This window comes from Pantherophis guttatus, chromosome 2 (assembly GCF_059756535.1).
Source record: "Pantherophis guttatus breed Tessera chromosome 2, ASM5975653v1, whole genome shotgun sequence".
Lineage (NCBI taxonomy): Eukaryota > Metazoa > Chordata > Lepidosauria > Squamata > Colubridae > Pantherophis > Pantherophis guttatus.
This window is the reverse complement of record NC_142064.1, coordinates 196,624,789-196,651,438: the sequence shown is the minus strand read 5'-3', so window position 1 is coordinate 196,651,438 and position 26,650 is coordinate 196,624,789. Positions and strand designations below refer to the sequence as shown.

At 38.3% G+C, this 26,650-nt stretch overlaps 1 protein-coding gene across 1 annotated transcript in view; it reads left to right on the top strand.

Annotated features, from left to right (window-relative positions):
• Positions 1-26,650, top strand: part of MGAT4B (alpha-1,3-mannosyl-glycoprotein 4-beta-N-acetylglucosaminyltransferase B) — a 113,564-nt gene that overhangs the window by 63,347 nt on the left and 23,567 nt on the right. The window contains exons 2-8 of the mRNA XM_034402762.3: positions 1,695-1,874; positions 5,867-6,007; positions 12,353-12,486; positions 17,799-17,845; positions 22,691-22,804; positions 23,454-23,529; positions 25,946-26,060. Of these exons, the coding sequence (XP_034258653.1) occupies positions 1,695-1,874; positions 5,867-6,007; positions 12,353-12,486; positions 17,799-17,845; positions 22,691-22,804; positions 23,454-23,529; positions 25,946-26,060 (807 nt within the window). The remainder of the gene's footprint in view (positions 1-1,694; positions 1,875-5,866; positions 6,008-12,352; positions 12,487-17,798; positions 17,846-22,690; positions 22,805-23,453; positions 23,530-25,945; positions 26,061-26,650) is intronic.

Genomic DNA, 26,650 nt, shown 5'->3' with positions numbered 1-26,650 from the left:
TTTACCACAAAGAATTCCTCTTTTGAATATATAAGAACTAGTTTAGAACACTTTTGAAAAGTTAATCTTTATTTCAAGTATAGGTCTGTATTGACTCCTCAAAACATCTTGAGTTTTACAGAATGAATTTCCTGTCATAGGAAAGCCAAAAGAATATTTGCAGTACCGTGGGATTTCTCCTTTATCTGTCTTATTTTGAACACTATTTCCTTTTGATTAAAAAAAAACCTTAATAACATCATCACTCTTCTTGAACTTAATACAAGAGAAATTAGGAATATTTAATTAGTTACCATTTAGTATTTTCTAAAATATTTCTTTTGACAAATTAAAAATGCTAGGATTTGCCAAAATGGGTACAATCTTGTCTCTTATACAGTATCAATGGACCTGTCCATACATCAATATATTGTGTATTAACTGAATATATGCTCATATAAACAGGGCAATTTGCGCTTAGGTACTGCTGTATTTATGTGAAGATATTTATCTGCTTATTTGGGTTGCTCATAGTGTTATGTATCGAATGTATAACTGCTAACCCTGCTAAAGTGAAACTAATCTTTAGATGACCCTCACTGTTAGCGCCAACTGTTTTGGAGGGAAACTTTGAACATTCATGTTTGAGTGGGTTTTTCAAGCATTACGATTGGTTAAGACTCTGTGGCAGTGGTGGGATTCAAAAATTTTTACTACCAGTTCTGTGTGTGTGGCTTTGTGGGCGTGGCATGGATTTGTGGGCATGGGTTTGTGGGCATGGCAGGGGAAGGTTACTGCAAAATCCCATTTCCTCCCGATCAGTTGGGAGTTGGGAAGCAGAGAATAGATGGGGGCGGGGCCAGTCAGAATTTTTACTACCAGTTCTCCGAACTACTTAAAATTACCGCTACCGGTTCTCCAGAACTGGTCAGAACCTGCTGAAACCCACCTCTGCTCTGTGGGCCCAGAGTATAAATTACAGGCATTTGCCTGCTGTTCCTCAGTTCCAGTTTTGAGTCAATAAATGCTGTTGTAGTTATGCTGGTCTGGTTCTTGACTACTGAAACCCCCTACACAACACATAGATAATCCAAAATCAGTTTTAACTAGATACTTTTCCTCAGCTGTGCATGCTATTATTTTCCTCCCTGAACTCAGCCTGTTGCAACTAACTGTGCATGAACCAATAACTGGCCCTGTGCACCATTAATAGTTAAACAAATGAATAAAGTGAGTGCAATATCTAATTGTGCTTCTCTCTTTTTTCCCCATAAGTACTCTGACAGAGCAATTATATATATTGTGTGGCAAGCTTGCTGGTCAAGGTGACTTTCAAAGGAATCTGGTTTATATATAACCATTTACCTACAGTATAACTTTGTTGTGGGCTGTTTCTAAAATGATTTGCAATATCTGAACTTCTGCCTAGAAGCACAAAACATGAATAGAATAACATATATTATATTTTTTAAAGAATCTAATATAATTATTAGAATTTACCTGATTTGGAAACACATTGCGCTAATTAATATGTCCCTGTCTGGGCCAAAATATATTTGTTCTTTCAACATTAGCAGAAGAAAAAAAATGTTTTGCTTTTTCCTCCTTGGAAAGAATATAAAAAACTAGCAAAACTGTACATTGTTTAACATTACTCCCCAAAATAATCTTCCTTCCATTTGCAGCAATGTTACTTCTTTCTCGTCTCATTTCAGGTGACGTTGTGGATATCTATCAGCGAGAGTTCCTAGCACTGAGAGACCGTTTGCATGCTGCAGAACAGGAAAGCCTCAAGCGGTCAAAGGAGCTGAATGTAGTCCTAGATGAAATAAAGAGAGCCATCTCCGAAAAGCAAGCCCTACGGGACATAAATCGGACGTGGAGCAGTTTATCTGGTAAATCTGGCTTTTAAAAAGATGAGCTGTAGAGAAGTCTGCCTTAACCTGATGCCAAAGGCTGGAAGGTCTGGCAATTGGAATCCATCAAGCCTGGAAGCACCGGGGGTGGCTGGCCAGCAAAGAGCATTTGCTATGCGGATGTTTTGTAGGTCACTGAATGTAATGACGGGGGCTTAAAGTTTATGAAAATGCATTGAATCATGATACTCGCCATGCATGAAATGATATGAAAATTATTTAAAATATTCTTGGTCTAGTGAAAACATATAGAGTTATGAACATGCAGGCTGATGTTATAGAGGGAGGCTATTCCATTTAAGATCCCATATCAAGGTCCGTAGTTTTTTGCAACAAAATCATTCATTCCTGTGCTGTTATAGTGTTAGTTTTGTGTGAACACTGCTGCCTGATTTCTGTTTCTGCTGAAGCTTTCCTGGTTTTGTATAATTTAATTTAATTTAATTTAATGAATTCAATTTATATGCCGCCCGTCTCCGAAGACTCAAGGCGGCTCACAATACATTTAAAAAAATCATTATAAAAAACATTTAAAAATTAAAAACATTAAAAACATTAAAAACTCATTTACGCCATTCATGGCCAGATCTCGCCAGATCACAAGAGTGAGCTCAACGGCCCCAGGCCTGCTGGAAAAGCCAGGTCTTCACCGCTTTTCGGAAGGCCAATAGGGTGGGGATGGTCCGGACCTTAGGAGGTAACTGGTTCCAGAGAGCTGGGGCTGCCACAGAGAAGGCCCTCCCCCGTGGGCCCGCCAGCCGGCATTGTTTAGCTGACGGGACCCGGAGGAGACCAACTCTGTGGGATCTTACCGGTTGCTGGGAGCTATGCGGCAGAAGGCAGTCTCGAAGATAAACTGGCCCTGAGCCATGTAGGGTTTTAAAGGTAATAACCAACACCTTGAATTGTAACCGGAGATCAATAGGGATCCAGTGCAGCTCGTGGAGAATTGGTGTAATGTGGGTGTACCTAAGTGCACCCACGACAGCTCGCGTGGCTGCGTTCTGGACCAACTGTAGTCTCCGAACACTTTTCAAGGGTAGCCCCACGTAGAGCGCATTGCAATAATCTAACCATGAGGTGACAAGGGCATGACTAACTGTGAGGAGAGCCTCCTGATCCAAGTAGGGTCGCAATTGGTGCACCAGGTGAACCTGTGCAAAGGTCCCCCTAGCCACAGCTGTCAGATGTTGCTCTAATCTTAGCTGTGAGTCTAGGAGGACACCCAAATTGTGAGCCCCTTCTGAGGGAGACAATTTCTCCCCCCCAGAACCAAGGATGGACAATCAACATAGTCTTTAGGAGGCAATACCCACAGCCACTCGGTCTTGTCTGGGTTAAGTCTGAGCCTGTTGACTCCCATCCAGACCCTCACAGTCTCCAGGCACCGGCACATCACATACACCGCATCACTGAATTGACGCAGGGTAGAGATATACAGCTGGGTATCATCCGCGTATTGCTGATACCTCACCCCGTGTCGTCGGATGATCTCACCCAGCAGCTTCATGTAGATGTTAAATAGGAGGGGAGAGAGGACTGAGCCCTGAGGCACCCCACAAATGAGGGGCCTAGAGGTCAACTTCTGTCCTCCTACCAACACCGACTGTGACCGACCAGAGAGATAGGAGGAGAACCACTGTAACACGGTGCCTCCCACTCCTAGCTCCCTTAGTCGTCCCAGAAGGATGCCATGGTCAATGGTATCGAAAGCCGCTGAGAGGTCAAGTAGCACCAAGATGGAGGAATGACCCCCATCTCGGGCTCGCCAGAGATCATCCATCAGTGTGACCAAAGCAGTTTCTGTGCTGTAGCCAGGCCTGAAGCCAGGCTGAAAGGGGTCTAGATAATCTGTTTCCTCCAATGACCGCAGGAGCTGAAGTGCCACCACTTTCTCCACAACCTTTACCACAAAGGGTAGGTTGGAGCCTGGATGAAAGTTCTTTACTTCTGCTGGATCCAGGGAAGGCTTCTTGAGGAGGGGCCTTACAACCGCTTCCTTTAATGGTTGCAGGAAGGCCCCTTCTCTCAAGGACGCATTAACTAAAGCCTGGAGCCAGCCTCGTGTCACCTCCCTGCTTTCCAAAACCAGCCAGGAGGGGCACGGGTCCAACAAACAAATGGAGGAACTCATCACTCCTACAGCCTTGTCCACTTCCTCAGGAGTCACCGGCTCAAACTCATCCCACACAATAGGACTAAGACCTGCCCCCGTCATCTTGGTCGGAATTGCCCAATCAGAGTCCAGGTCCATCTGAATCTGAGCGACTTTATCCGACAGAAACTGCACAAACTCCTCAGCTCTACCCTGCAAGGGCTCCTCCATTCCCCCTACATTAAGGAGGGAGCGAGTCACCCTAAATAGGGCGGCTGGGCGCGAATCAGCGGATGCAATAAGTGCGGAAAAATGAGAACATTTTGCCACCGGTATCACCACTAAATAAGTTCTAATAAAGGCTCTTAAGAGTGTTCGGTCAGATTCGAAGTTACTGGTCCTCCAGCGTCGCTCTAGATGTCTCTTCTGACGCTTCATCTCCCGGAGCTCCTCGGTAAACCAGGGAGCTTTCCTGGATCCACCGCCATATCATTTTTCTCAATAGCTTTAGCCAGCTGGTCTCTAAAGAGAACTTGTAAACAATCCCCCTTTTGCACAGAAAAGTCTTCTTGCCCTTATGTGCTTTAATAATACATTGTTGTGTGTATAATAATAACAGTAAATTTATATGCCTCCTGACTCCCAGAAACTCTTGGGTGGATTAGGGAGAGTTAAAAAAACATTCAAAAACAAGAATACACAAAAATGAAAAACAAAGGAACAAGATAGTGAAGAAACAAACCTAGATAGAACAAGGGAAAGAAAGAAAGGGACTCCAGTCATCCTTGCTAAAGGCCTGGGAAAAAGCCACATCTTCTGGCCTTCGAAATACCAGTAGGGTGAAGGCTATTCGAATCTTAGGGGAATCTCATTCCAGGGTACAATTGCTGCTACAAAGAAGACAGACTTCCATGGTCCTGATAATGGCACTGTTTAGTCAATGGAATCTGGATTGTGTGAACCAGCCAGGCAGACACTGTGGGACACAGGCTGTCTCTCAAGTAACTAGGCTCTGTGCCATGTAGGGCTTTATAGGAAGCAACCAACTCCTTGAATTGCACCCAGAAACAAGCTGCCAACTAGGGCAGCTCCTAAAGCAAAGCTGTTACATTGGCATAGAAGAGAGGCCTTTGGAGAGTATAACCTCTGCTGCTTTAATAGACTGTGTCAAAATGTTTAAAATGAAGTGTATAAAGGATATAATTGCACTCAAAAGGCATATAATAGAAAACTCTTCTCATTTGAATTGAAATGTAAGATGTATGTTTCTAAAACATAAAATAGTGGTGTCATTTACAATTGGATTTCAGATCCTTACATACACTGGGTTCTTTTCCAATTAAAAACTTCTTTTCATGGGTACATTTGGATACAAGTGGCCCAAATTTAGAACATAACTTTGTAGTGTTATAGATTCAATATCCAAAATGTGCTATTAGTGAAGTTTGAAACATTTTTTGGTGAACTAATCTAAACAGCTGCATGGCTCTAATAAATATTAAAGAAAACTAGGTTCTGAGATTTGATAAACTGATGCTGTTACCTAGTTTGGGTAATAAAATCTGCAAGAAAACAACCTAGCTCAGAGAGCACCAGGGACTCCCCATTCCAGCCCTGAGCTACAAATATTCTCCTTTATTGATTTGATAAGTTTCTGTTTCCCTTCTTTCAAACAACCTGAGGAAGAGTGAAGCATGGCTGTTTAGGGCTTTAGGTACTTCATGCTAAACTTAAATGAAATTAGAGGATACAAAAGAAAAATATTGTACTATTTCACAAAATGGTTATCGCAATTGGTTAGACAGTGTATGAAATGGTTCTGTCCAGCAAAAGGGACTGAATATATTATCCATGGGGTTCCCCTGTTTTTCCCCAGATGAAACTAAACTAAAACTGTGGAATATCACTAACAAGAATGTGCTGCATCTTCCAACCATCTTCCATCATTTGCCGCATTTGTTGTCAAAGGAGAACAGTCTGCAGCCAGCCATTCATCTGGGACAAGGGCGCACTGGAGGTAAGTGGGTGCCAACCATTCAGTCAGTGGTTATTCTTTCCTAATCCTAGCTGGAGTCCCACAACAAAGCTCTGCCGAAATATGACTTGCTTCTTTGTGGTTTAAAGTGGGAGCTCTCAAACTGGGTTTTGCCCTCATGGGGATCAAGAGCACTTTAGTCCCAATGCTTAAAGAGTTTTGCCTCAAAGATAGCACTTGAATGTGCATTTTTCCGTATTGCTACAATTGTCTATCTGCCTCCTTTTCTTTGCAGAGGCAAAATGCTCCTTAAAATTACAATGAGGGTAGTACTCGACTTATGACCACAATTGCACCAAAAATTTCTGTTGCTAAATGAGACATTTGTTAAGTGAGTTTTGTCCCATTTTAGGGCCTTTCTTGCTACAGTTGTTAAGTGAATCACTGCAGTTGTTAAATTACCCAGTTTTCCCAAAAGTAAGTCCTATCCCGAAAATAAGCCCTACCATGTTTTTACGTGTGCACCTAATATAAGCCCTACCCCTGAAAATAAGCCCTACTTAACAGCCTGGGAAGCCAGCTGGCTGCCCATTCTGTCTGGCTGCTCACGGTATTGCAGCAGGGTGGTGGTGGAGCTGCCCAATGCATCCTACACGAGCTTACCTCAAGGCCCCCGCAGGGAGGCCATGCTTGTAAGTTGAGGATTACTTGTAATATTAAATGATTATTTAAGGAACAGGACTTCCGGTTTGCTGCTTGTCGCCGCCAGACGTTCTTTCGGGATCGTCAGCCCCACTGCCTGTAAAGAGCCGCCTCACAACGGAATGGCGGCTCGAAAAAACTCCGTTTCCATGAGGAAATGGAGACAGAGCCGGCTGGGGTGGGTAGAGCTCTCTGCATAGTCCCAAAAGTTTTTCTTTTACTTTTGGGACGGAGCGGATGAGACTCCCCATATCCCCAGCCGCTGCTCCGGGCTTTGGGAGACCTCTGCTATATGCAGAGCTAGGCGTCAAGAGCAAGCCTGCAAATTTAACAGAGTAATTAAAGAAGACGTGAGCTGGACCTGTGATCCTGAATCGCAAGTATTTTACTTATTTTTCAAAAGCTATTTAAGAAAGAAAAAAAAAGGAAAAGGAAAGAAAAAAAGATTTTTAAAATGGCGACTGCCGCGGCTTGAGGAGAGGCTGAAAGGGAAAGTCCTTCCGTTTTCTATTATCACAATGTAGCGGAATAAATACCTCTGGCTACAATTGAAGACAAAATTTCACTTTCGTGTTTTTTTTTTTCCTGGAGAGCTGATATTGCTCTTGGTTGGAAAGAAGTTTTCTTCTCTTTTCTAATAAAGTTTGTCTGGGCGGAAACATGGCATTGAGACTTATAAAGTCAGACAAACAAGCAGTGGGGGGGGGATTCCCCCATTAACAAATTACAAGAACAAGTTTTAAGTCTCCAGTCTCAGAAACCTGATTTTAACATAATAGAATTTCTTTTAGAGGAGATTGTAAGAAGGGATGAAATTGTGAATCAGCATCTTGAAAATTTTAAGCAGGAAATTAAAGAATTGGTGAAATCTAAGTTTGACTTTTTGGAGCGAAAGATTTTAAAAATGGCTAATGGTTTTTCAGAATTTATGATCCAGTTGGATGCAAATACTAAGTTATTAGAGTCTAAAATGGAAGAAACTCAGGATAATTTGAACAATAGAATCCAAAAAATTGAAAATGATTTGACAAATACTCAAGATAATAGCTCAGAAGAAAAACCTAAAATGGAGGCTGATCAAAAGACTGGTAATGTAGAAAATTTGCAACAGAGGATTGAAAGAGAAGTTTTAATGATGCAATATAATTTCACTGAATATGCGATTAGACTGAGAGGTTTGCAGGAAAATAACAGAGATGATTCGAGGATTACTTGTAATATTAAATGATTATTTAAGGAACAGAATATCATTTTGTTCAGCTCCCCTTAGCGCACCCTCCAACATTATTACTGGTGCTAGTACATCCACAAACTTCAGAATTTCAGTAGAAAGATATGTCATCATGAACGTTGGCATTTTCATCTGTTATTTTAAAAGTCTAGTCTTTCAAAATGGAAACCTTTTTTTTTTTGGGTGGTAAGAAGACAGCTAAAAGTGACCAGTGTATATGTAATGCTTAAAGAAAATTTTGCATAACAATCCTAGTTATGCAAGTCAGGGTTCTCTATAATTGGTATTACCAAGGAAAAAAATATTAATAGAAAACAAGTGTGGAATGGGAAAAATAAGTATCAGGCTTTTGAGTGCATGAGCTAAAATAAGCCCCCCTCCAAAATAAGCCCTCCCCGAAAATATTTAACCGCATGTGCAGCCGGTCCTCGCCATTTCCTCTGGTTAGTGTTAGGGAGACAGAGCTGGAAATCAGGTAAGATGGCAAGAGGAACCCCGTCTTGCTCCATCTGCCCCAAAATAATAAGCGCTTATTGTGGGGCTCAAAAAAAATATAAGACAGGGTCTTATTTTCAGGGAAACACGATACTCAGATTTCAGGAATTATGCAAAAATAAGCAAGCTCAGCCTTCCCATTGAATACTATAGTTATACAATATAAAAATATATAGTTATAAATTTTGATTTTAAAAAACCCAATGAAACTTCAATTTTTGAAAGTTTTATCACTGTTGTATTTGATATGCAGAATACATTTTAATTAAACAGGTTGTATATTGATATCTTACCAACCTCAATAAAGTTATTAATACTATTCTTAGCAAGAGAATTACACAAATCCATTTATCATTCTAAGGATTGGGTATTGTAAAGTTTTAAAATCCTTGGAATAAGGCAGCTAATCAATTCAAATAAATATTATGATATGTAACTTGTAGTTTAAGGCATTGTGTGTGTTATATATATATATAGTTTAAGGCATTGTGTGTGTTATATATATATAACACACACACACACACACACACACATATATATGTATGTCTTCTCAAGTTTTTGCCGGTGTGTATATGTAAAAAGTTAAAATCTTGGGTGTTTTCCCACGTCATTAAAAGTCTGTTAGTTGAAATGCTTAAAATCCTGGCTAAAATCCCAGTTTAAGATCCTCCAAAATCCCAACAAAACACTTTGTAAGGTCTTTTGAAACTCTGGCTAAAATCCTAACCAACACTTTAGTTTTCTTTTTGGCAAGTTTCGACAAGCTCTCTAACTTGTCATCATCGGGCCCCTACTTTCAGTTTAGAAGCTGTGGGTATGCTGCGAGATCAGAGTTGTCGCTTTTCTTTGTTCGCTGCTGCTGATGTATGCTGGTTAGCCTGCAACTCTATATCCTGATTGGAGGGCAGCAGTTTTTTCTCCTGCTTCGTTATCCTAGCGGCAGCCTGACTGCATGTTAAGGACCCAGCTTTCTCTGGTTCCCTATTACTAACTGTCAACTGCAAAGACGGAAGGATTCTGGTAGGCATCACAACACCGCTGATTACTTGTTGAGATCTCAGCCTAGCTAACCGAGCCAACTGAGCCAAAAGATAGGCTGAGAAACGTTGCCAAAAAGAAAACTTTTAAAGTGTTGGTTAGGATTTTAACCAGAGTTTCAAAAGACCTTACAAAGTGTTTTGTTGGGATTTTGGAGGATCTTAAACTGGAATTTTAGCCAGGATTTTAAGCATTTCAACTAACAGACTTTTAATGACACGGGAAAACACCTGAGATTTTAACTTTATGTGTGTGTGTGTGTGTGTGTGTGTGTGTGTGTGTGTGTGTGTGTGTTTGTAGATTTTCACGGATACAGGTATGCAAGTCTTGGCATATTCGGGTCTTTTCCCGTGTAAGACAAACACAACATCAAGACAACTTCTGCCCTGACCAAAAAATAGCCAATATCTTAAGAAACCCCAAAGACAAGATCCATCTAGAAAACCAAGGAGTCTATGAAATACCATGCAAAATCTGCCCAGCCACATACATTGGACAAACCAATAGGAGAATAAATGCATGTATCGGAGAACACAAGAATGTAGTCAGAAAAGAAGAAAAAACTTCCTCCCTTTTCCAGCACCTTAAAACAACAGGACATGAAATTGATTTTGAAGGAACCAAATTAATCTCCAAAACTGAACAGTTCAACAAGAGAATAATTATGGAAGCCATCGAAATAGAGAAACACCCCCATAACATGAATAAATGTAACAATACCTCCCACCTACCAGACATCTGGAAACTAGCCCTAGTCAACACACGAGCTCCAGCCACAAACATTGACACCAGACCCAGGATAACACATGACACCACCAATCATCCTTACCAGATTCAAACCCACTCCCATCCCATAGATGAAATGCAACCACCGTTCAGGGGCCGGACCACAGCAGCATCTCCAGTTGCTGCGCCCTCCCCCCGATCCCCACACAAAGCAAACTAACACACGCCATGAGCACATGACAAGACCTCAGACTCAGAGCCAAACAAAAGCCCGGGATGTGGCATCACAGCCATCTGCTCAAGACAATACATCACAGAACTCAGAATGTTACATTAAAGCTCAGGATGTTACAACACAGCCAACTACCCAGGATATTGCAGCACAGGACTCAGGATGTCACAACACTAGAGCTCAGGATGCTACCACACAACCCATTATCCAGGTCGTTACAACACAAAAGACTAATGGGCACACAGCTAGGACCTCGACCACACAGGATGGTACGAAACAGCCAACTAATCTGCAAACATCAACTCCATCAACTAATCAAGATGTAACAACACAGCCAACCAACCCGTTTACAACAACAAAACCAGCACTCCCCACCTTCCCACCAGTATTTATAGAAAGACAGCATCTCCGATCACGCTTTGTTCGCACAAGCACAAAGCTGAAGACACCAGCCTGAAGATGACGAGTGGGACCTCGTCGAAACGTCGCCAAGATACTCTCAATCTTACATGGGAAAAGACCCGAATATGCCAAGACTTGCATATATATATATAATCTCAGGCAATTATGCTTTATTCTGCAGAGATGTTTTTAAAAAACTATGGTTTACTATGTGTGAACATGAACAATATCATTTAGATTGTGAATTGCTTTAGTATTATAGAATCAATTATACATATTATAACAAAATATATAAAAAATATATAAATATATTGTATTTCCTACATATATATGTAGAATTTTTTATGGCTATGCTAGAATTGAAGATCAGGATACATTGCACTGAAGCATAAACTAGTTTATTGTCAATGCAAAGACAGGGTATAAGGATGACATTACAGTCCCTCTTTATACATATGATTGGATATAGCAGCAAGGCATTTCATCAAATAAATGATATCATTGCTTAGTAAGGTCATGAAGCAATTAGAGAATCACTGTGGGTCAGAATTGCAAAGGCGATGAGGTTGTAAAAGAAGAGGCAGCATTTCTGAACATAGGTTCTTTCGAGAGAGTTATTTTCTTCTGCTTTCCCAGAGCTCTGTTCATCTCCCAGTTCTTTGTTCAATTTATCAGCCTTCCATGGCCTTCTAAATTGGCCTTAAAGTTTTAAGAGCCAAGAAGACAATTTTAGTTTCCTAATTTGGCTCAATTTGACACCATCTACTGAGCCAGCGCTTTGTTTTCCCTGGGACAATGTATTCAGGTAAGGGCTTAGTCTCTTCAAATGTCCTATATGTACCATATTTACATCAATAAATTTTCCTTAATTACCTATTAATTGGAGGATTTATAGATTAATAGTTGTGAATGGAAGTACAGATAGATGCAGAGTTCCAAAAAGATGAAGATTATTTTTTGCCTGAGAAGGACTACTTGCCTGGTGAATTAACCTTTTTCATAGTAGCCGAATGTTGGTTTCCTTTCCCTTTCTCTTTCCCTTTCCTTTCATCTACTTATCTCTGCACCTTGCTTTATCCCCAACCAATCTTGTTCTCATCCTTTTCTTCCCTCCCCAGTGAGCTGCTGAATTCATACCCAATGCTAAGTCAGGATTTTTAAGTCAGGACAGTGCTTTGTTAAGTAACTCATAATTGCTTGGTTATTGCATTATCAACCAGCCTAACAGAACATAAATGAAAAGTGCACCACAACAGAGTGACACTGCAGAACTTAACATTTTGAAATACTGGTATAAAATAAAAGGTTTTCTTCTTGAGTCTCTTTTCAGGTTTTTTTTTTTTTAATACTGTTGTCTTTTTTTTAAAAAAAAAGAAATTTTCTTTGCAACTGCTGTGATGATCGGCATGGAATGTCCTTATTTATTAGTTCATATCCAAGAATATAGGTCAACTGACAGAACTGAGAATTGAACTCCTTTTGAAAGTGGTGTGAGATAGTGAGAAAGTGTTTGGTTGCTAGCAAGATAATTTCACATCTGCTTTGTTTTGCTCTTTTACAGTATCAATAGTCATGGGGATCCCCAGTGTCAAAAGGGAGGTCCACTCATATTTGACAGATACCCTGAACTCCTTGATCTCCGAGCTCAACCAGCAGGAGAAGGAAGATTCTGTCATTGTCGTCCTGATTGCTGAGGTAACATGAGTGATCCTTTTGCTTTTGAATCTGTCTTTCATAGCTCTATATCCTCATTTTGTGTGCTTGGCAGAAACCTGGTACTGAACTGGGAAGCCACAGCTAGTCATAAGATAGCAGGATGATTTTCACATGATTATGAGCCAACTTTTCTTTTGGCACAGAGAGAGAAGTCTAATTTCAGGCTGCTGTCCGACAAGGATCATCAGCCATATCCTGTCAATGGGTCCCAGTAGACTATTTCAAATGTGAAACAATGCTTGGGCGTATTCAGCTGTGGAGGGTCAATATGTTAGCAGAAGGCTGTTTACTGCCTTATGAACATTTATATATACGTCCTTTTAATCTCAGTTGTACTGGGTTAGTTGGTTGATGTTTGTTCTTAGAGAGTTAGAGGGAATTGTTTACTGAAATGCTATCTCCAAAAGAGCCTTGGTGATATTCTCTCAGGATTTGTTGCAGAAATAATAAGATGATAATAGAACTGAGAACTGAGCTGAAACCTAGGCATGTGCTTTTTCTAAATGAATGCCTTTAATCAAGACAGATTTTGAACTCTAGAATTAGCATGACCGTAACACATTAATAAACAATGGCTGCAGTTTATCTTATGATTTATAAGCATGTGTATATGCGTGTTTTCTCACTGTGTTCCCACTGTGGTTATTTATTCTCAAGTTTGAAATACAATTGTTTTCTTTTCAAAAACCTTTAAAACAACAGGATCTTTTGCATCCTGCTATTGTAGAGAGAAAAACTAATTTTAATGTTCACTTTCAGTTTTCATTTCCAACATTTTTGGTTAGGATGTGATTGTCATGTTTTAATATTTTGCTCCACACCATTAAGGAAAAAATGTTCTCTGTTCAGAAAGCAAAAAATATTCTTAGTGGAAAAGAGGATGTAAAGTTATGTGACCTAATTTGGACAATAAATTCAAGCATATAAAGAAGGTCCATCACAACTGTTGTGGCTCAGTTAGATAGTATTGGCAATAGGGACAGCTGGACTTTGAATAAAATTCTGGATGTGTAACCCAAGTGAACTCACTAGCACAGCCATTTTGATTTTGCCAGCCTTACTCCCAACATGTGTATATCTGGGACACAACAGGGGCAATAGGTTTAGGATCGTTGGTCCAGAACATTCACTGAAAGCCAGATGGCTGACTCTGGGCCAGTCACTCTGTCTCAGCTCAACCCAATTTACAGGATTGTTGTGGGGAAAGGAAGGAATATTATGTATGTAGTAAGTAGTAAGCTTTTATTGTGGTCAGAGACCAAATTAAAATAGACAAAGAAAGGGAGCATATTTTACAAATATGGATAGATCATGTATCAATCCATATTTATGTATGTTTGCCACCTTCAGTTACTTATGAAGTAATAAAGGTGGGATAAAAATCTAATAAATAAATTCGTACTACTCTGTTTCCCCCAAAATAAGACATCCCCTGATAATAAGCCCAATTGAGCTTTTGAGTGCATGACAATAAGGCCAAGCACTTATTTCAGGGTTCAAAAAAATATAAGACAGGGTCTTATTTTCAGGGAAACACTGTACTACTGAACTGTGACAAACACTGAATAATTGCAATAGCTTGCAGGAGTCAGCACCTCTCCACAGGTCTGTCACAAAAACACCCAAACCTTAAATAACTACCTTTCTCTTGTTGAATAGTAAGTAGAATTTCAGTACAGGAGATATAGTATTTTCTCATAACTTTGGCTAATCTTTTATCATAGGAGAAGATAAAGGGAATTGAGAGAAGAAGTAACTATACTTTTAGTTAATTGATATGTTAGATTATACAAATAACAATGTAAACTTTACCATTAGCAAAAAGCCTTACTGTAATGGTATGTGGGAATGACCTTGGGAAACAGGGAGAAGCAGCCAAGGGAACAGTCAGAAAAAAGCCATCTTAGCCCACAGCAGGAAAGGAGATGGGCCAAACAGCTCAGAAGGAACTCTCCATAGTTTCTTAGGCCAGGGGTTCCAAAACCCTGGTTTGTACACCGGCAACTGGCTGCGGCATGCCAGAAACCAGGCCGCACAAACAAGCAAAGCCCCATCCGCGGGATACAGGCAGCATGTGAAACCATGCCTCCTCTGGTCCACAGAAAAATCTCTCAAGAAAAGAGAGGAAAATCTCTCCAGAAAAGAGGAAAAACCTCTCCACGGAACCAGTCCCAAAAGGTTGGGGGGTCACTGTTTTAGGCTATAAAGGGGACATGGGGAGAAATGAACTTTCAGCCAGACAGGATTCTCTTGATGCAACTGTACAATTAAGTGGAATTAGCTCACTTGGCCATGCTTCCTGTCTTGTCTATTTCACAAGGTTAACATCTACTTTGCCAGTAAACATTTAACAGTCATGCTTAACCTCCACTAAGGGTGTTTATAGAGTCAGTAGTGGAAAAACGTGTACTTTAAAAATACTTGAATAGTCACTTGATTAAAGTGACTATTCAAGTATCTTTAAAGTACACTTTTTTTAAGATAAAGTTGCTGGTCTTTATTGCTGTCATCATCAGCCACAGAGTAGAGAAAGATTTGGGGTTGATCTAGTTGCCCAGATACCTGACATTTTATGATTTTTTGGTATTTTAATTTTTTTTCTTTTTACTATACTACATCAACAATGAAAATAATGCAAAACAATGTACAAACTTTTAATTAAATTCAGGTAGTGTATTGCAAAATGTAGAGAATGGGAAAATCCAAAAGCTACATTCCCCATTTTCTAACCATGAGGTCTGCTACTCAGACTCAATATTAAGATGGTATTTGTAGACTGAATGCATGAAGGAAATGCTGGACTGTACCAGCTTTGAACAATCAAAAGCATTGCTCCTGATTTAATAGCACATAGGATCCTAGTGTAGAAGAAAACAGAAAAACAAAAAGAAGTATAAAGTTTTTTATTGGTAAAGCCAGATAAAACTGTTGGGCATTGCACTAAGTAAAAAGTGAGTTCAGCTATATTACTTAGGGGAAAGAATTCTCTTAGCTAGAATTCCCTAATTCCAGCCACTTCCAGATGCATGGTTTAAGTTCCATAATTCTCAGTAATAGCTGAGGAATTCTGGGAGTTGAGTGCACAGGTTGTGCTCTAACTATAGAGTAAGTGTTTAGGTGATAGGAAGTTCTCTTCTTCTGTAATAAGAGCATCCTGCTTGACTGAATGCATATTTAAAGCAGTAATTTATTGGATCTAGCTATGCAGATCTAATAAAACATGAAAATAATCTTATTCATTCCAGCCTAGCACTCTCAATTCCAATCCTAAAATCCTGAAAACTCATATTTTATGTATGAAATGTCCATTGCCATTTTTGCACATTCACAAAGTACTGAAAAACAACTATTAGTATCTAAAACCCTTTATTACAGAAGCCAAAATCTTATCTCTCAGCAACTGTGAATGTGCCTAACCACAGAGAATGGAACCACAGGTAACAAGGAACTGTAGTATTTACTTTTTAGATGAACAATACTAACTACTGAGATTCCTTTGTCAAATCTGACACTTAAAAAGCAACAACTAATTATTACATTACATTACTGCTTACAAAACCACTGATATCCCAGCAGAGTGTATATTAGTTATCTAATTACACCTGAAATGTAGCATTTTATTTATTTTTTCATAATTTATATAGCCAACCATCTCACGAACAAGTAATTCTAGTTATCAGCTATACAATGTGATGACTTGTAATTTGTGTTTGTATTTTAAAGGACAAATAGTAGCCTGCACATGATTTCTGACTGTGTTTGCTCTTCTGGCAGTTCCAGTTCTGCCTTGATATAGTTTGGTTTAGTGGTTAAAGCACAAGGCTAAAAATCAGGAGATTGTGAGTTCTAGTCCTGCCCTAGGCATGAAAGCCTTCTGTGTGACATTGGGCCAGTCACTTTCTCCCAATCCAGGGAGTTTGTCAGACTCTGGTGACAAACTGGTCAGTGAATTCCTGTCACAACCAATGGATCAACATCCAGTTGATCTGAAGAAAAAAAAGAGGACCCTGTACTAGTGCTAGGAAGAGGGAAAAATTAGAAACTCTTTGGCTATAAGTGGGTGCCTTTGTCAACATTATCAAGACTACATGGGTTTGGGAACAATATTAACACAATGATATTATAAAACATTGTGTCTGCTGGTGGAAAGCAGGATAATGAGCCTCAACTGCTGCTGCTTGTCCCATTTTTCTCCCTTAGTTTGATATTTTATTTTGAGAATTTAATTTTGAGTGCTGCTGACATGCCAAACAGACTGTTTGTTTTCTGCCCCAGACCCTGAATGCTTAAGCATCTGGGAAGAATAAACTGCAGCAGATTTTCTGTATTTTTGGAGTTCTGTGTTTGTTTGTTGTTACTCACAAGTCAGCTCCTATCTCTCTGTCTGCAAGGGACTTTGCCATAAAGAGATTCTGCTTAAGGCCATGTTGCACTGTTGCTCATGCTTTTTTCTTTGAAAAATTCCTGGAATGTAAGGAAATTAAGAAGCCAAGAAAGCAAACAAATGGATTATCAAACATATTGGTAATCCAGAGTACTTATTCAAAGCATTAATGCCCAGGCTCAAATTATCTTAGTTTGGACACATTATGTGAAATCCTAGCGCTCTGGAGAAGGCTAAAATACTAGGCAAGATGGAAGGAAAGGTGAGACAACAGCCAGCAGCAAGGTGGTGATGAGTGCACTGTTGAAAATACTGAAGGACCAATTTGGGGATAGACCATCATAGAGAATATAGATACTAAAATTCAACAATGATGTGGTGGCACATAATCCTCACCATACCATGTGGGGGTTCATAGGTCATTAATCTGTTGCTTATTACTAAACACCTTAAAATATAATGTGAATTGGTATTATAGTGAGGGACTACTTTGCATCAGCTTTCCTCAAAGTGTGGTATCCACCTGTATTAGAATACAGTGGTCAGCTTGCTGGGAATGATAGAGCTTGGAGTTCGATTTGTCTGAAAGATAAATCGGGATGGTTGCCTTCTATATTAATGCAAATAGAAATTTCTTAAAATTAATATATGTGTATATTGTTATCTAATGCCTTTGTAAATTACTACAATTGTTAATATGCTTGACCCCAGAACTTTGTTCACATAGTAGCCTAGCAAATATCTTCAATCTTGTTTTAACTGGATTTAAAATGAAATATACGAAGCAGCACTTCCAAAGAAATTTTGGCATAGCAGAACTGTTTATTTTAGATGCAATATCAATACATCAATGACTTCTTAACCTGTGTCTGTTTACTGTCTTTTGTTATTGAAATTTTTCTCACAGACAGATCCACAATACACCACAGTAGTTGCAGAAAATATCAAAAGCTTGTAAGTATTCTTCTGCAATTTCATTGTATGGGATTTTTCTTTGTTTGATAGAAAATGTTTCAATATTGTAAATTGTGTTATTGGTCTATTTAGTAATTTGGACTGAATTGTATGACTTTTTCCTGATCTGTTTAAAACAGTCATGGAACAATCTAGTTATCTTTTCCCTGCTGCTCCATTACTTTTTGTCAGGAAACATTATTAGAAAAAGTAAGATGTCTTTTTATGCTGGTTATAGGCTATATAACGAGTGCTGCTAACCTAGATTTACATGAGCCCGGGGCAAACTGTATTTTTTATATGCATCCCAGCATGAAGGAGATATAGTGGTCAGCAGTCCTGAACTCAGATTGAATTAATGTTTTCTGTAAGGTTCACTTCCATTCTGTTTGACATCAATATTCCATCTTCCCTGATGCCATATCCTCCATTAGATCATACTCTTTCTCCTGTGCTCCTATCAGATCTGCATCTCTGGTTTCTCCTGAGTTCCACATTGATTTAACAGTTAATTTCTCTCTTGGTGTATTTTTTTCAGTGTCATAGTTTCTTCATCTGACCTGGACTTTTTAAAATGATTTGGAAGGAGACACTGGTGGATTATTTTTAATTATTAGCAGAGTTGAAAAGGATGATGGGCAGGAATTAGAAGCCGCAGACACCAGAGGACAGGAAGATTAGAAGATAATGGTAATAGAAGAGTCCCTGACTTCATTACTACTCCTCCATTGTGCAAGTTGCCTATTAATAGCAGTAGCTAAGATCAGAACTTGAGGAGGATCGTGGAGAGAGTTGAGATGACCTAGCTACTGTTCTGCATTGTGGTCAGTTGTAATAACTGAAATGGGAGCACTGTGGTTTCAATACAGAAGAAGCCACCAGTTGTGTTTTGCGGCATGATTCCTGATTGTTCTCTCTGTATCATTTTGCTTCTTGGCACAGCATTACCAAAAAAAATGAAAGAGCAGATGACAGTTCTGGCTAGAAGGGCCATTGTACAGTTTGTTTGTTTTTTAATTTGATTTATATGCCGCCCTTCTCCGGAGACTCAGGGCGGCTTACAATATGTTAAGCAATAGCCTTCATACTTTTGTATATTTATACAAAGTTTCATATTTGTGCAGCAGTTGTGCCCATTCTTAGATAGGGGGAAATCATTCATGATCACTCACGCCCTGGTTACCTCCCTGTTAGATTACTGCAATGTACTGTACATGGGGCTGCTCTTCAAGAATATCCTGAAATTCAGCTGATGCAAAATGCAGCAGTATAAGGAATTGCATGAGTTTCTGATAGAACACATGTTATACATTTCTGTTTTATGAGCTGCATTAGTTAGCAGTTTTTTTCTGGGTCCAATTCAAGGTGCCGGTGTTGACTTTTAAAGCCCTTCGTGTCATGGGACTGGGTTATTTGCCAGAGTGCCTTTTCCTGGTTTTATCTGCCTGTCCTTCCAGATCCATCAGGGAGGTCATATTATGGGGTTTGTCACCTAGGGACCTACATTTGGTGGGTCCTAGATAGTAGGCCTTTTCTTCAGCAGCATCCATGCTGTAGAATCTTCTCCCCCCTGAGGTTGGTCCTGTCATTGTTGAGCTTCCAGAGGTCCCTCAAGTCTTAGTTATGTTAACAGGCCTGGAGACCCCATCGGACAGGTGAACTAATGAATTATTTTTAACATAGCCTTGTCTATTATTATCTATTTTAATTTGGTTTTTACTTTTTAATGTATTTATTAACTGATTTAGCTCTGTTGTACACCACCCAGATTCACTGTTTGTTTGTTGAATAGCCAAATAAATTGGTTTAATAAATAAATAAAACATATAGGATTTATATGTAATAGACACTGATGGATGTTATGGTCTAAGGAAGAAACTGTCTCTTAAGTACTTTTGATTAATAGTAAAAATGACCTTGAATCACTTGACTCCTGATAACTTCATGTATGTAATTTATTTGGTAACAGTAGAGAAATAGTTTTATTTTGCCCTCTTTAGGGATGCTTTGCTCGATCCTAGTCTAGCATGTAACCACATTATTTCTGGTAGTCTTCTATTCATTATTAACAAGAACTAAAACTGCTTAGCTTTCAAATCCAAATAATATTGGGGTGGTGCTACTACCTGCTGAGGTCAAGTACCTCAAACTTTTCCTTTGATTAACTTACCAATTTGCTTTTTCTCCTCCCTGTAAAATTGCTTGCTTTATCTTCTTTAAATTTAATAGGCTGAAGTGCCCTGGAAGGGGAAACACAAGTCTTAGATGACACAGAGAGGAAAAAGAAATTGCTGTGCAGCAAGAAAACAATATTAGCAATAAGAAGTCACAGATCAAATATTGCAGGAAGAAAATTAATTTAAAGGAGCACAAGAATATCAGCAGGAAATAGGAGGGTTGTACTTTTTAATTAGGCTAAATGTAGACAGCAGATTCTTTGTCTCTCAGCAATAGTACTCATTTGTCAGATTAGATATTTAAGACATTAAAAAAAGTCACTGACTTCTTGAGAGTTCAAGGGCTTATTATTATATTGATGTATTTCTACGTATGAACTTAGCCGAACCAAGATTTCTTCTTAATGGCCCTTTAACTGATCCTTAACTGATGAATCCCAGTTTAAATTTTTTTTAAAAAAAAATATACCAGTATATAGTGTTTTTTTCTTCTGAAAGGGAAAAACTTCAAAATCTTTGAATGCGTTTTAAAGTAAAAGCCACTTTGAAAATATAACATCACTGTATTGGATCTTTTATTTCTTAGAACCATATCAAATATTTGTATTAGGATGTCATTTCATGGAAGAGGTACCATTGTACTTTTTCTTGATTTCATTGAATTATTCAGCCACAGATAAAATACATAAGAATAATTTCTATAAAAAATTATTGGAATTGTGTATTAGTAATCCAAAACAGAAGCAATTCATTAATAGAAGGATAATTAAAATTAAATATAGATAACTCTAAATTGATGCAGTAGCTGAAAAAGTTGTGTTTATTGATATATTTGGTTTTGCTTGCCATTTTTATTGAAATGTGATGTTCTCTAATAAATAAATGTTCATATTTTATATCCTTGGGACTTATGTGTATTTATGAAAACTTAAAGAGCATCCATTGTTTAGATATTCCTTCTTCCATTACTGTCCATTACCAATATGACAGAGGTACCAAATGCCTGAGTTATGGTAGGATTTTTTTTTTAATTTAAAAGGTATCTCCATACTTTGGGATCCAAAAGATTTTTTAAAAAGTACTCAAAAGCTATCCAGTTTAGATCTGTATCCTTGACTATACTTATCAATAGGTTTCTTCACTTCCCAGTTTAGCATGTGTAATCAAGTTTGAACACAAATGCAAAAAAGTGGGATTTGTATCATAATGTCACCATGCATATATCATCATTTTAATATAATTTTAGTTTGCAGCAAGCACCTATGATTTTAGACTATTGGTTTTCAATCTGATGAGTTAGAAACTATTACTGGATGGTAATCTAATCTGAAGATTATTGCTGCCTATCGCTAATATATTTTTGTATGTTGGCAAAATATTAAGATGATGGTTTTCAGATACATGCTTGGGTTTATAGGTGGGTACAAAGTCAAAGATTGAAGACTTTAGGCTACCAGACAGTATGTAGGTACTGTGAGGTAAGGAAGAAAAAGGCCATATAGATAAAATAAAGAGGAAACAGAATTTAGCAATAGTACTTAGACTTAAATACTGCTTCACAGTGCTTTTACAGCCCTCTCTAAGTGGTTTACAGAGTCAGCATCTTGCCCCCAACAATCTGGGTCCTCATTTTTACCGACCTCGGAAGGATGGAAGGCTGAGTCAACCTTGAGCCTGGTGAGATTCGAACTACCAAATTACAAGCAGCCAGCAGAAGTAGCCTGTAGTACTGCATTCTAACCACTGCACCATCAGAACTAAACATTTAGCCTGGTCTCTGTGAGTCTGGTTGGGGTTCGATTTTAATTATCCCCTAGTGAGAAATGCCTAGAAAGATGGGAATTGCAGTACAACACAGTTGGAGTACACAAAGTTGGTTTCTCAGTCTGATTCAGTTGACTGAAGGGAGAGATTGAATGCTTTCTGAGCTAAAAACACTCTGATAATCCTTTTGAGCTTTTCCAGAAAAAGGTATTTAGTAAGGTTAAGCTCACTGCCAGTTTTCCTTTTGAGTGGGTATTCCTGAAGAAAAAATAACTGTATATGTATAAGAGGTTAATCAGAGTTGCCATAGACTTGAATGACTATGCTTTCTTTTCCCTGTTTTTAACCATTTGTTCTTTCTGTATACTGTGTGTTTTCTCCTTGCATTTAGTCAGTAAAGATTTAACACAGTGAATAAGCTATTAAGTGATGACCTAATCTTTCAATTCAATTTCTTGTATAATGATCAGGGCAATGGGTATGTAATCTGCAGAGGTTATCATTAAAAATAATTCTGGAGCAGCTCCAAGAACAACAAGCTTTCAGACCAACCAGTATGCAAAGAGGCATGAATATCACTGAAGAATCTAACATCTGCTTCCATCTGGCTTGTTAAATTTCAGCAGCTAAAAACTGAAGGTCAAAGGATCAAGAAAGCTACAGTTGAGAAGAGCAAGCAGGGAGGGCTTTTTTAAAAAGGACATAAATATCCTTATTTATGTTCTTTCAACTTAAAATAGGGCTTCAAAGCATAACATCTCCTGTAGCGCCTTTGTTCAAAGTTGTTAATATTTCCTGGAGATATGTCTTAGGTTTTAGGCTATTAATCATTACCATGGTTAAATTCCATTTTCCTTTTTACAGAAAATGACAATTGTTTTCCTTACCTCTTCGTCTCTCTCAGATTCCCCAATGAAATACATTCTGGTCTTTTAGAGGTTATTTCCCCTTCTCCACACTTCTATCCAGATTTCTCCCGGCTGCGAGAATCTTTCGGTGACCCTAAAGAAAGAGTCAGGTAATTTCAGGCAATTTGATTTAAAGTGATTGCTAGGCTAGCAGGGCTTGTGATATTGTATTACACGGCTTTGTAATGGGTATTTAAACTTGCTTAGAAGAAAGCATATGGCATTCAGAAGAAGTATAGTAAATAGTCATTGGGTGCTTGCTAATATGTATGTTTCCTCCACTTTAAAAAAAAAAACACCTTCATGTACCCAAATAAATTATTCTAATGTTATGTGAATATTTGTTTCTGTGATTTTACATAACTTCAGTGTATGATCATAGAATATGGTCAAATTGCATCTGATGTTATGAATGCAACTGGATTTGCTCGACAAGTTTTGGAAGTACATTGTAGTTGTTGTGGAGGAGCAGAAGATTAAGTTTAGCACAGTAGAGAGATTTAACTCTTTGCTCCTACCACAATCCCACTGTTGATGCTATACATCTCCATCACTTACTGGGGAAAAGCAATGGGAGCAATGGGAATGTCAGTTGAAATCCAAAATAATGTTATAACTCTGGGCTTACAACAGCACTATAAGTCTTCATATTTGACTAAAACCTTGTGTCTGATTAATCTTTTGCCAGTTGTAGCTGATACCTACCCAGAAAATACCTCCCAACAAAATAACAGCAATTTGTTTTGTGTGCTGTTGTAGGTGGAGAACTAAACAGAATTTAGATTACTGCTTTTTAATGATGTATGCACAATCCAAAGGCATATATTATGTTCAGGTAAGTTTTATGATGCTCATAGTTTATGTTTCATATTCGTATCTGTTTTTTTTCCCAAGTAAGAAATATTGTGCCTCAAACCCAGAATAGGCAACCTAGATTCTGCCATATTTTTTTAAAAAAACTATAGTTCCCCTCAATCCAATTTCAAAACAAATGGCAAGGGTTTGTAGGAAATGAATTCAAAAACTCTGGAAGGCAATATTTGCTCAAAATCTTGGATAAAAGAACATTCATTGGAGCAAGGGTTATTGTATCTTGTGGTCTAAAGAGGAGAAAGCAGCTATAAAGAACTAATGAGCAACACTTTGGAGGATTCACTCTTTCCAAACTCTTCAACAGCTATGTGAATAATTGTTGGTGAGCAGGGCCAGAATTATTGGAGGCCCACATAGAATCAGGCCCACTGGAAAAAGGTCACTCTTGCACTGCTGCTAATAGCAGCAGAGAAACTGGTTTTGACAGGGATCTTTTTGTGGAGGAAATGAAAGTCTTTTCTGATAATCCTTCTCAGAGTAATTATGGAGTGGAAAGACTTCAACTTTAGCTCCTTGATTGTACCTCTGATCAATACTGCTGCTTTCCTGCTGCTAATAGTGGGACGTTTCATTTTTTAGCTTCTGCCTCTTAGCTAGAGCATGGGGAACCAATGAGATAATGGACCCACACTGTGTCTCTAAGAACACTTTCAGCTTGCAGATCAGTTATATGGTTTAAATAGTGTTATTAGTTCTTTTATTTTATTTATCCCTAGTAGAAATTACTATAGGCCTCAAATATTATGTTTAGAAACCAAGCATATCAGCACTGATACTATGGGAATTAATTTAAGAAGTTTTTAGATACAATCAAGAAGTTTTAGGTATGTTGGTAGCAGGGGTGGGTTCTGCTTATCTTTACTACTGGTTCACAATGGGGCCGCATGCGCACGCTCTTCTGCGCATGCGCAGAAGCGTTTTGATGATATCAGGGTCAGTGGGCGGAACCTCTCACCGGTTTTACTACGGTTCTATAGGGGCAATCCACCACTGGTTGGTAGGTACCAGCATGTGTACAATATGTATCCAACATCACATATACCAATCCAAAGGAACAATTCTGATCACTTTTTAAACAGCTAGAGTCTTGACTGTCTAGCACATTGACTGAGTTTCAGAAAAATGCTATATTTTCCACATTAGCATATCCAAAATACTTATCTCCAATAGCACACATCCATAGAGAATATACTGATAAGGGTATGAAGAATAGTCTTCCCCATTCTGTCACATACAGTCATGCTGTGGCAAGGTTTTCATTCAGTTTTAAAATAATGTTGACTATTATTATCATTGATCCTACACAGGGCAAAAATATTCCTCTTTCTGATGGACAGAACTTGTTGACTAAAGAGAAGACTAAATGGATGTGCTTTTCCACCCAAGTGGCTTCTAGCATGTTATCAGAAATAGGAAATATAGAAACATACTGTAGTTATATTTTGAAAAGGCAAGTTATAAGAAAGTATGAATAAATAATGTTAAAATAGTGAATGTAAAATGTTTAGGAATTATTTTTGTTGGATGCTATATTGCTTACTTTTCATATTTTTACTTTTATAAGAGCTGTATAAAATCAAAATCTAAGCTTATCAGAAAAAATGAAACTTACACTTAAAAAAGTGACATATGAAAGGAATGACATATCAAAGGAGTTGTCATATCTATTACAACTAGGATATGCTCAAGATATCAGTCTTCCCCACAAAGGCATATGGACATTAATCATGACAGCTGTAACCATAAAGCCAGCATAAATAAACATAAAGAACAAAAAGGCTCAACCATTAGGAAGACAGCCAAAAACTGAGAACAGGTACCTGGTAACCGCAGAAGCGAGGAGGCACTCAACCAAAATAGCAAGGTATTAAATGGTATTAATACAATACAAAGCAGGATCATAAAGCTGTGGTAATTAGATGCGTAACAGTATCATTGATAAAGGGAGATCAAAGGCAAGGCAAGCAAATAATCAGTCTTGCTCATCAGAAAATGAATCTTGAATCAAGGCTAGGGCTCCCTCCCAATAAAACCTGCTGATTGTGAAGTCAGTGTGCTACTATTGATGCCAAAATACATTTTCAGATAATAAAAAAAAACTTTTCAGTTAAAAAAAAAACTAATTTAATGGCTACAAAGTAAATTTCCTATTTGATCAAATCATATTGGGATTTTTCAACACTGAGCTATTTTCCTTTATTCCTTGAAAATAAAAACATAGGTTTAATTCAGGGTCTTTTTGTCCTTAATAAGAGCCCATCTTTAGCCAGAGATATCTTTCCTGTCTCCACCTTTTAGAGAGCTTTTCTTTAGTGGCACACAAGTTCTCGTTCAAGATCTGTCTCTTATGCAGTTATACATTTCCCTCTCTTATGCAGCTAGAAGATGATATTGTAGCCAAGCCAAACTATCTCAGCACAATGAAGAATTTTGCTTTGCAGCAACCTTCTGAAGAATGGATGATCTTGGAGTTTTCCCAGCTTGGTTTTATTGGTAAACTCATTTCCCATGTCTAGCTGAAGCTTTGGGTGTTGTTTTGGGTTAATGCAAGGCACTGTATTGCTCCTGTAATACTGGGAAGAATATTTCTCTAGCCCACCTTGCTAAGGCGAGAAAAGACCACGAATGCTTTCAATTGTGTGACTTTGGCATAAAAATGAAATACAGAGTAGCATTTACTACACTGGTCCTTTCTCAGAACATACAGGAATACAGTAAGACTAACCATCCCTAGTTTATCTTTGCTTTTTATGTGTGACAAATCTTTTATTGCTGGATTTATTAAATACTATAGAAAAGGTTCCTAGGAGGGTTTAGTTAAAAACAGGAATGAACAAGAATTTCTTATAAATACTTATTAGTGGAAATATGAAGAAAGAGATTTTAACTTACTCTGAATCTTCAGCTTTTATGGATGAATCAAACTGGTAGTCCCTGTTCCCACTCTTTGTAAATTATGGCATTGGGACTATTGTGCAACTGAACAAGGAAATAATTTTGATCCTTATGAAACAATTTTATAAGCAGAATTGCCTTCTTGTGAAAAGAAGCATTACTACAGATATAGCTCAAAGGTCAATTAT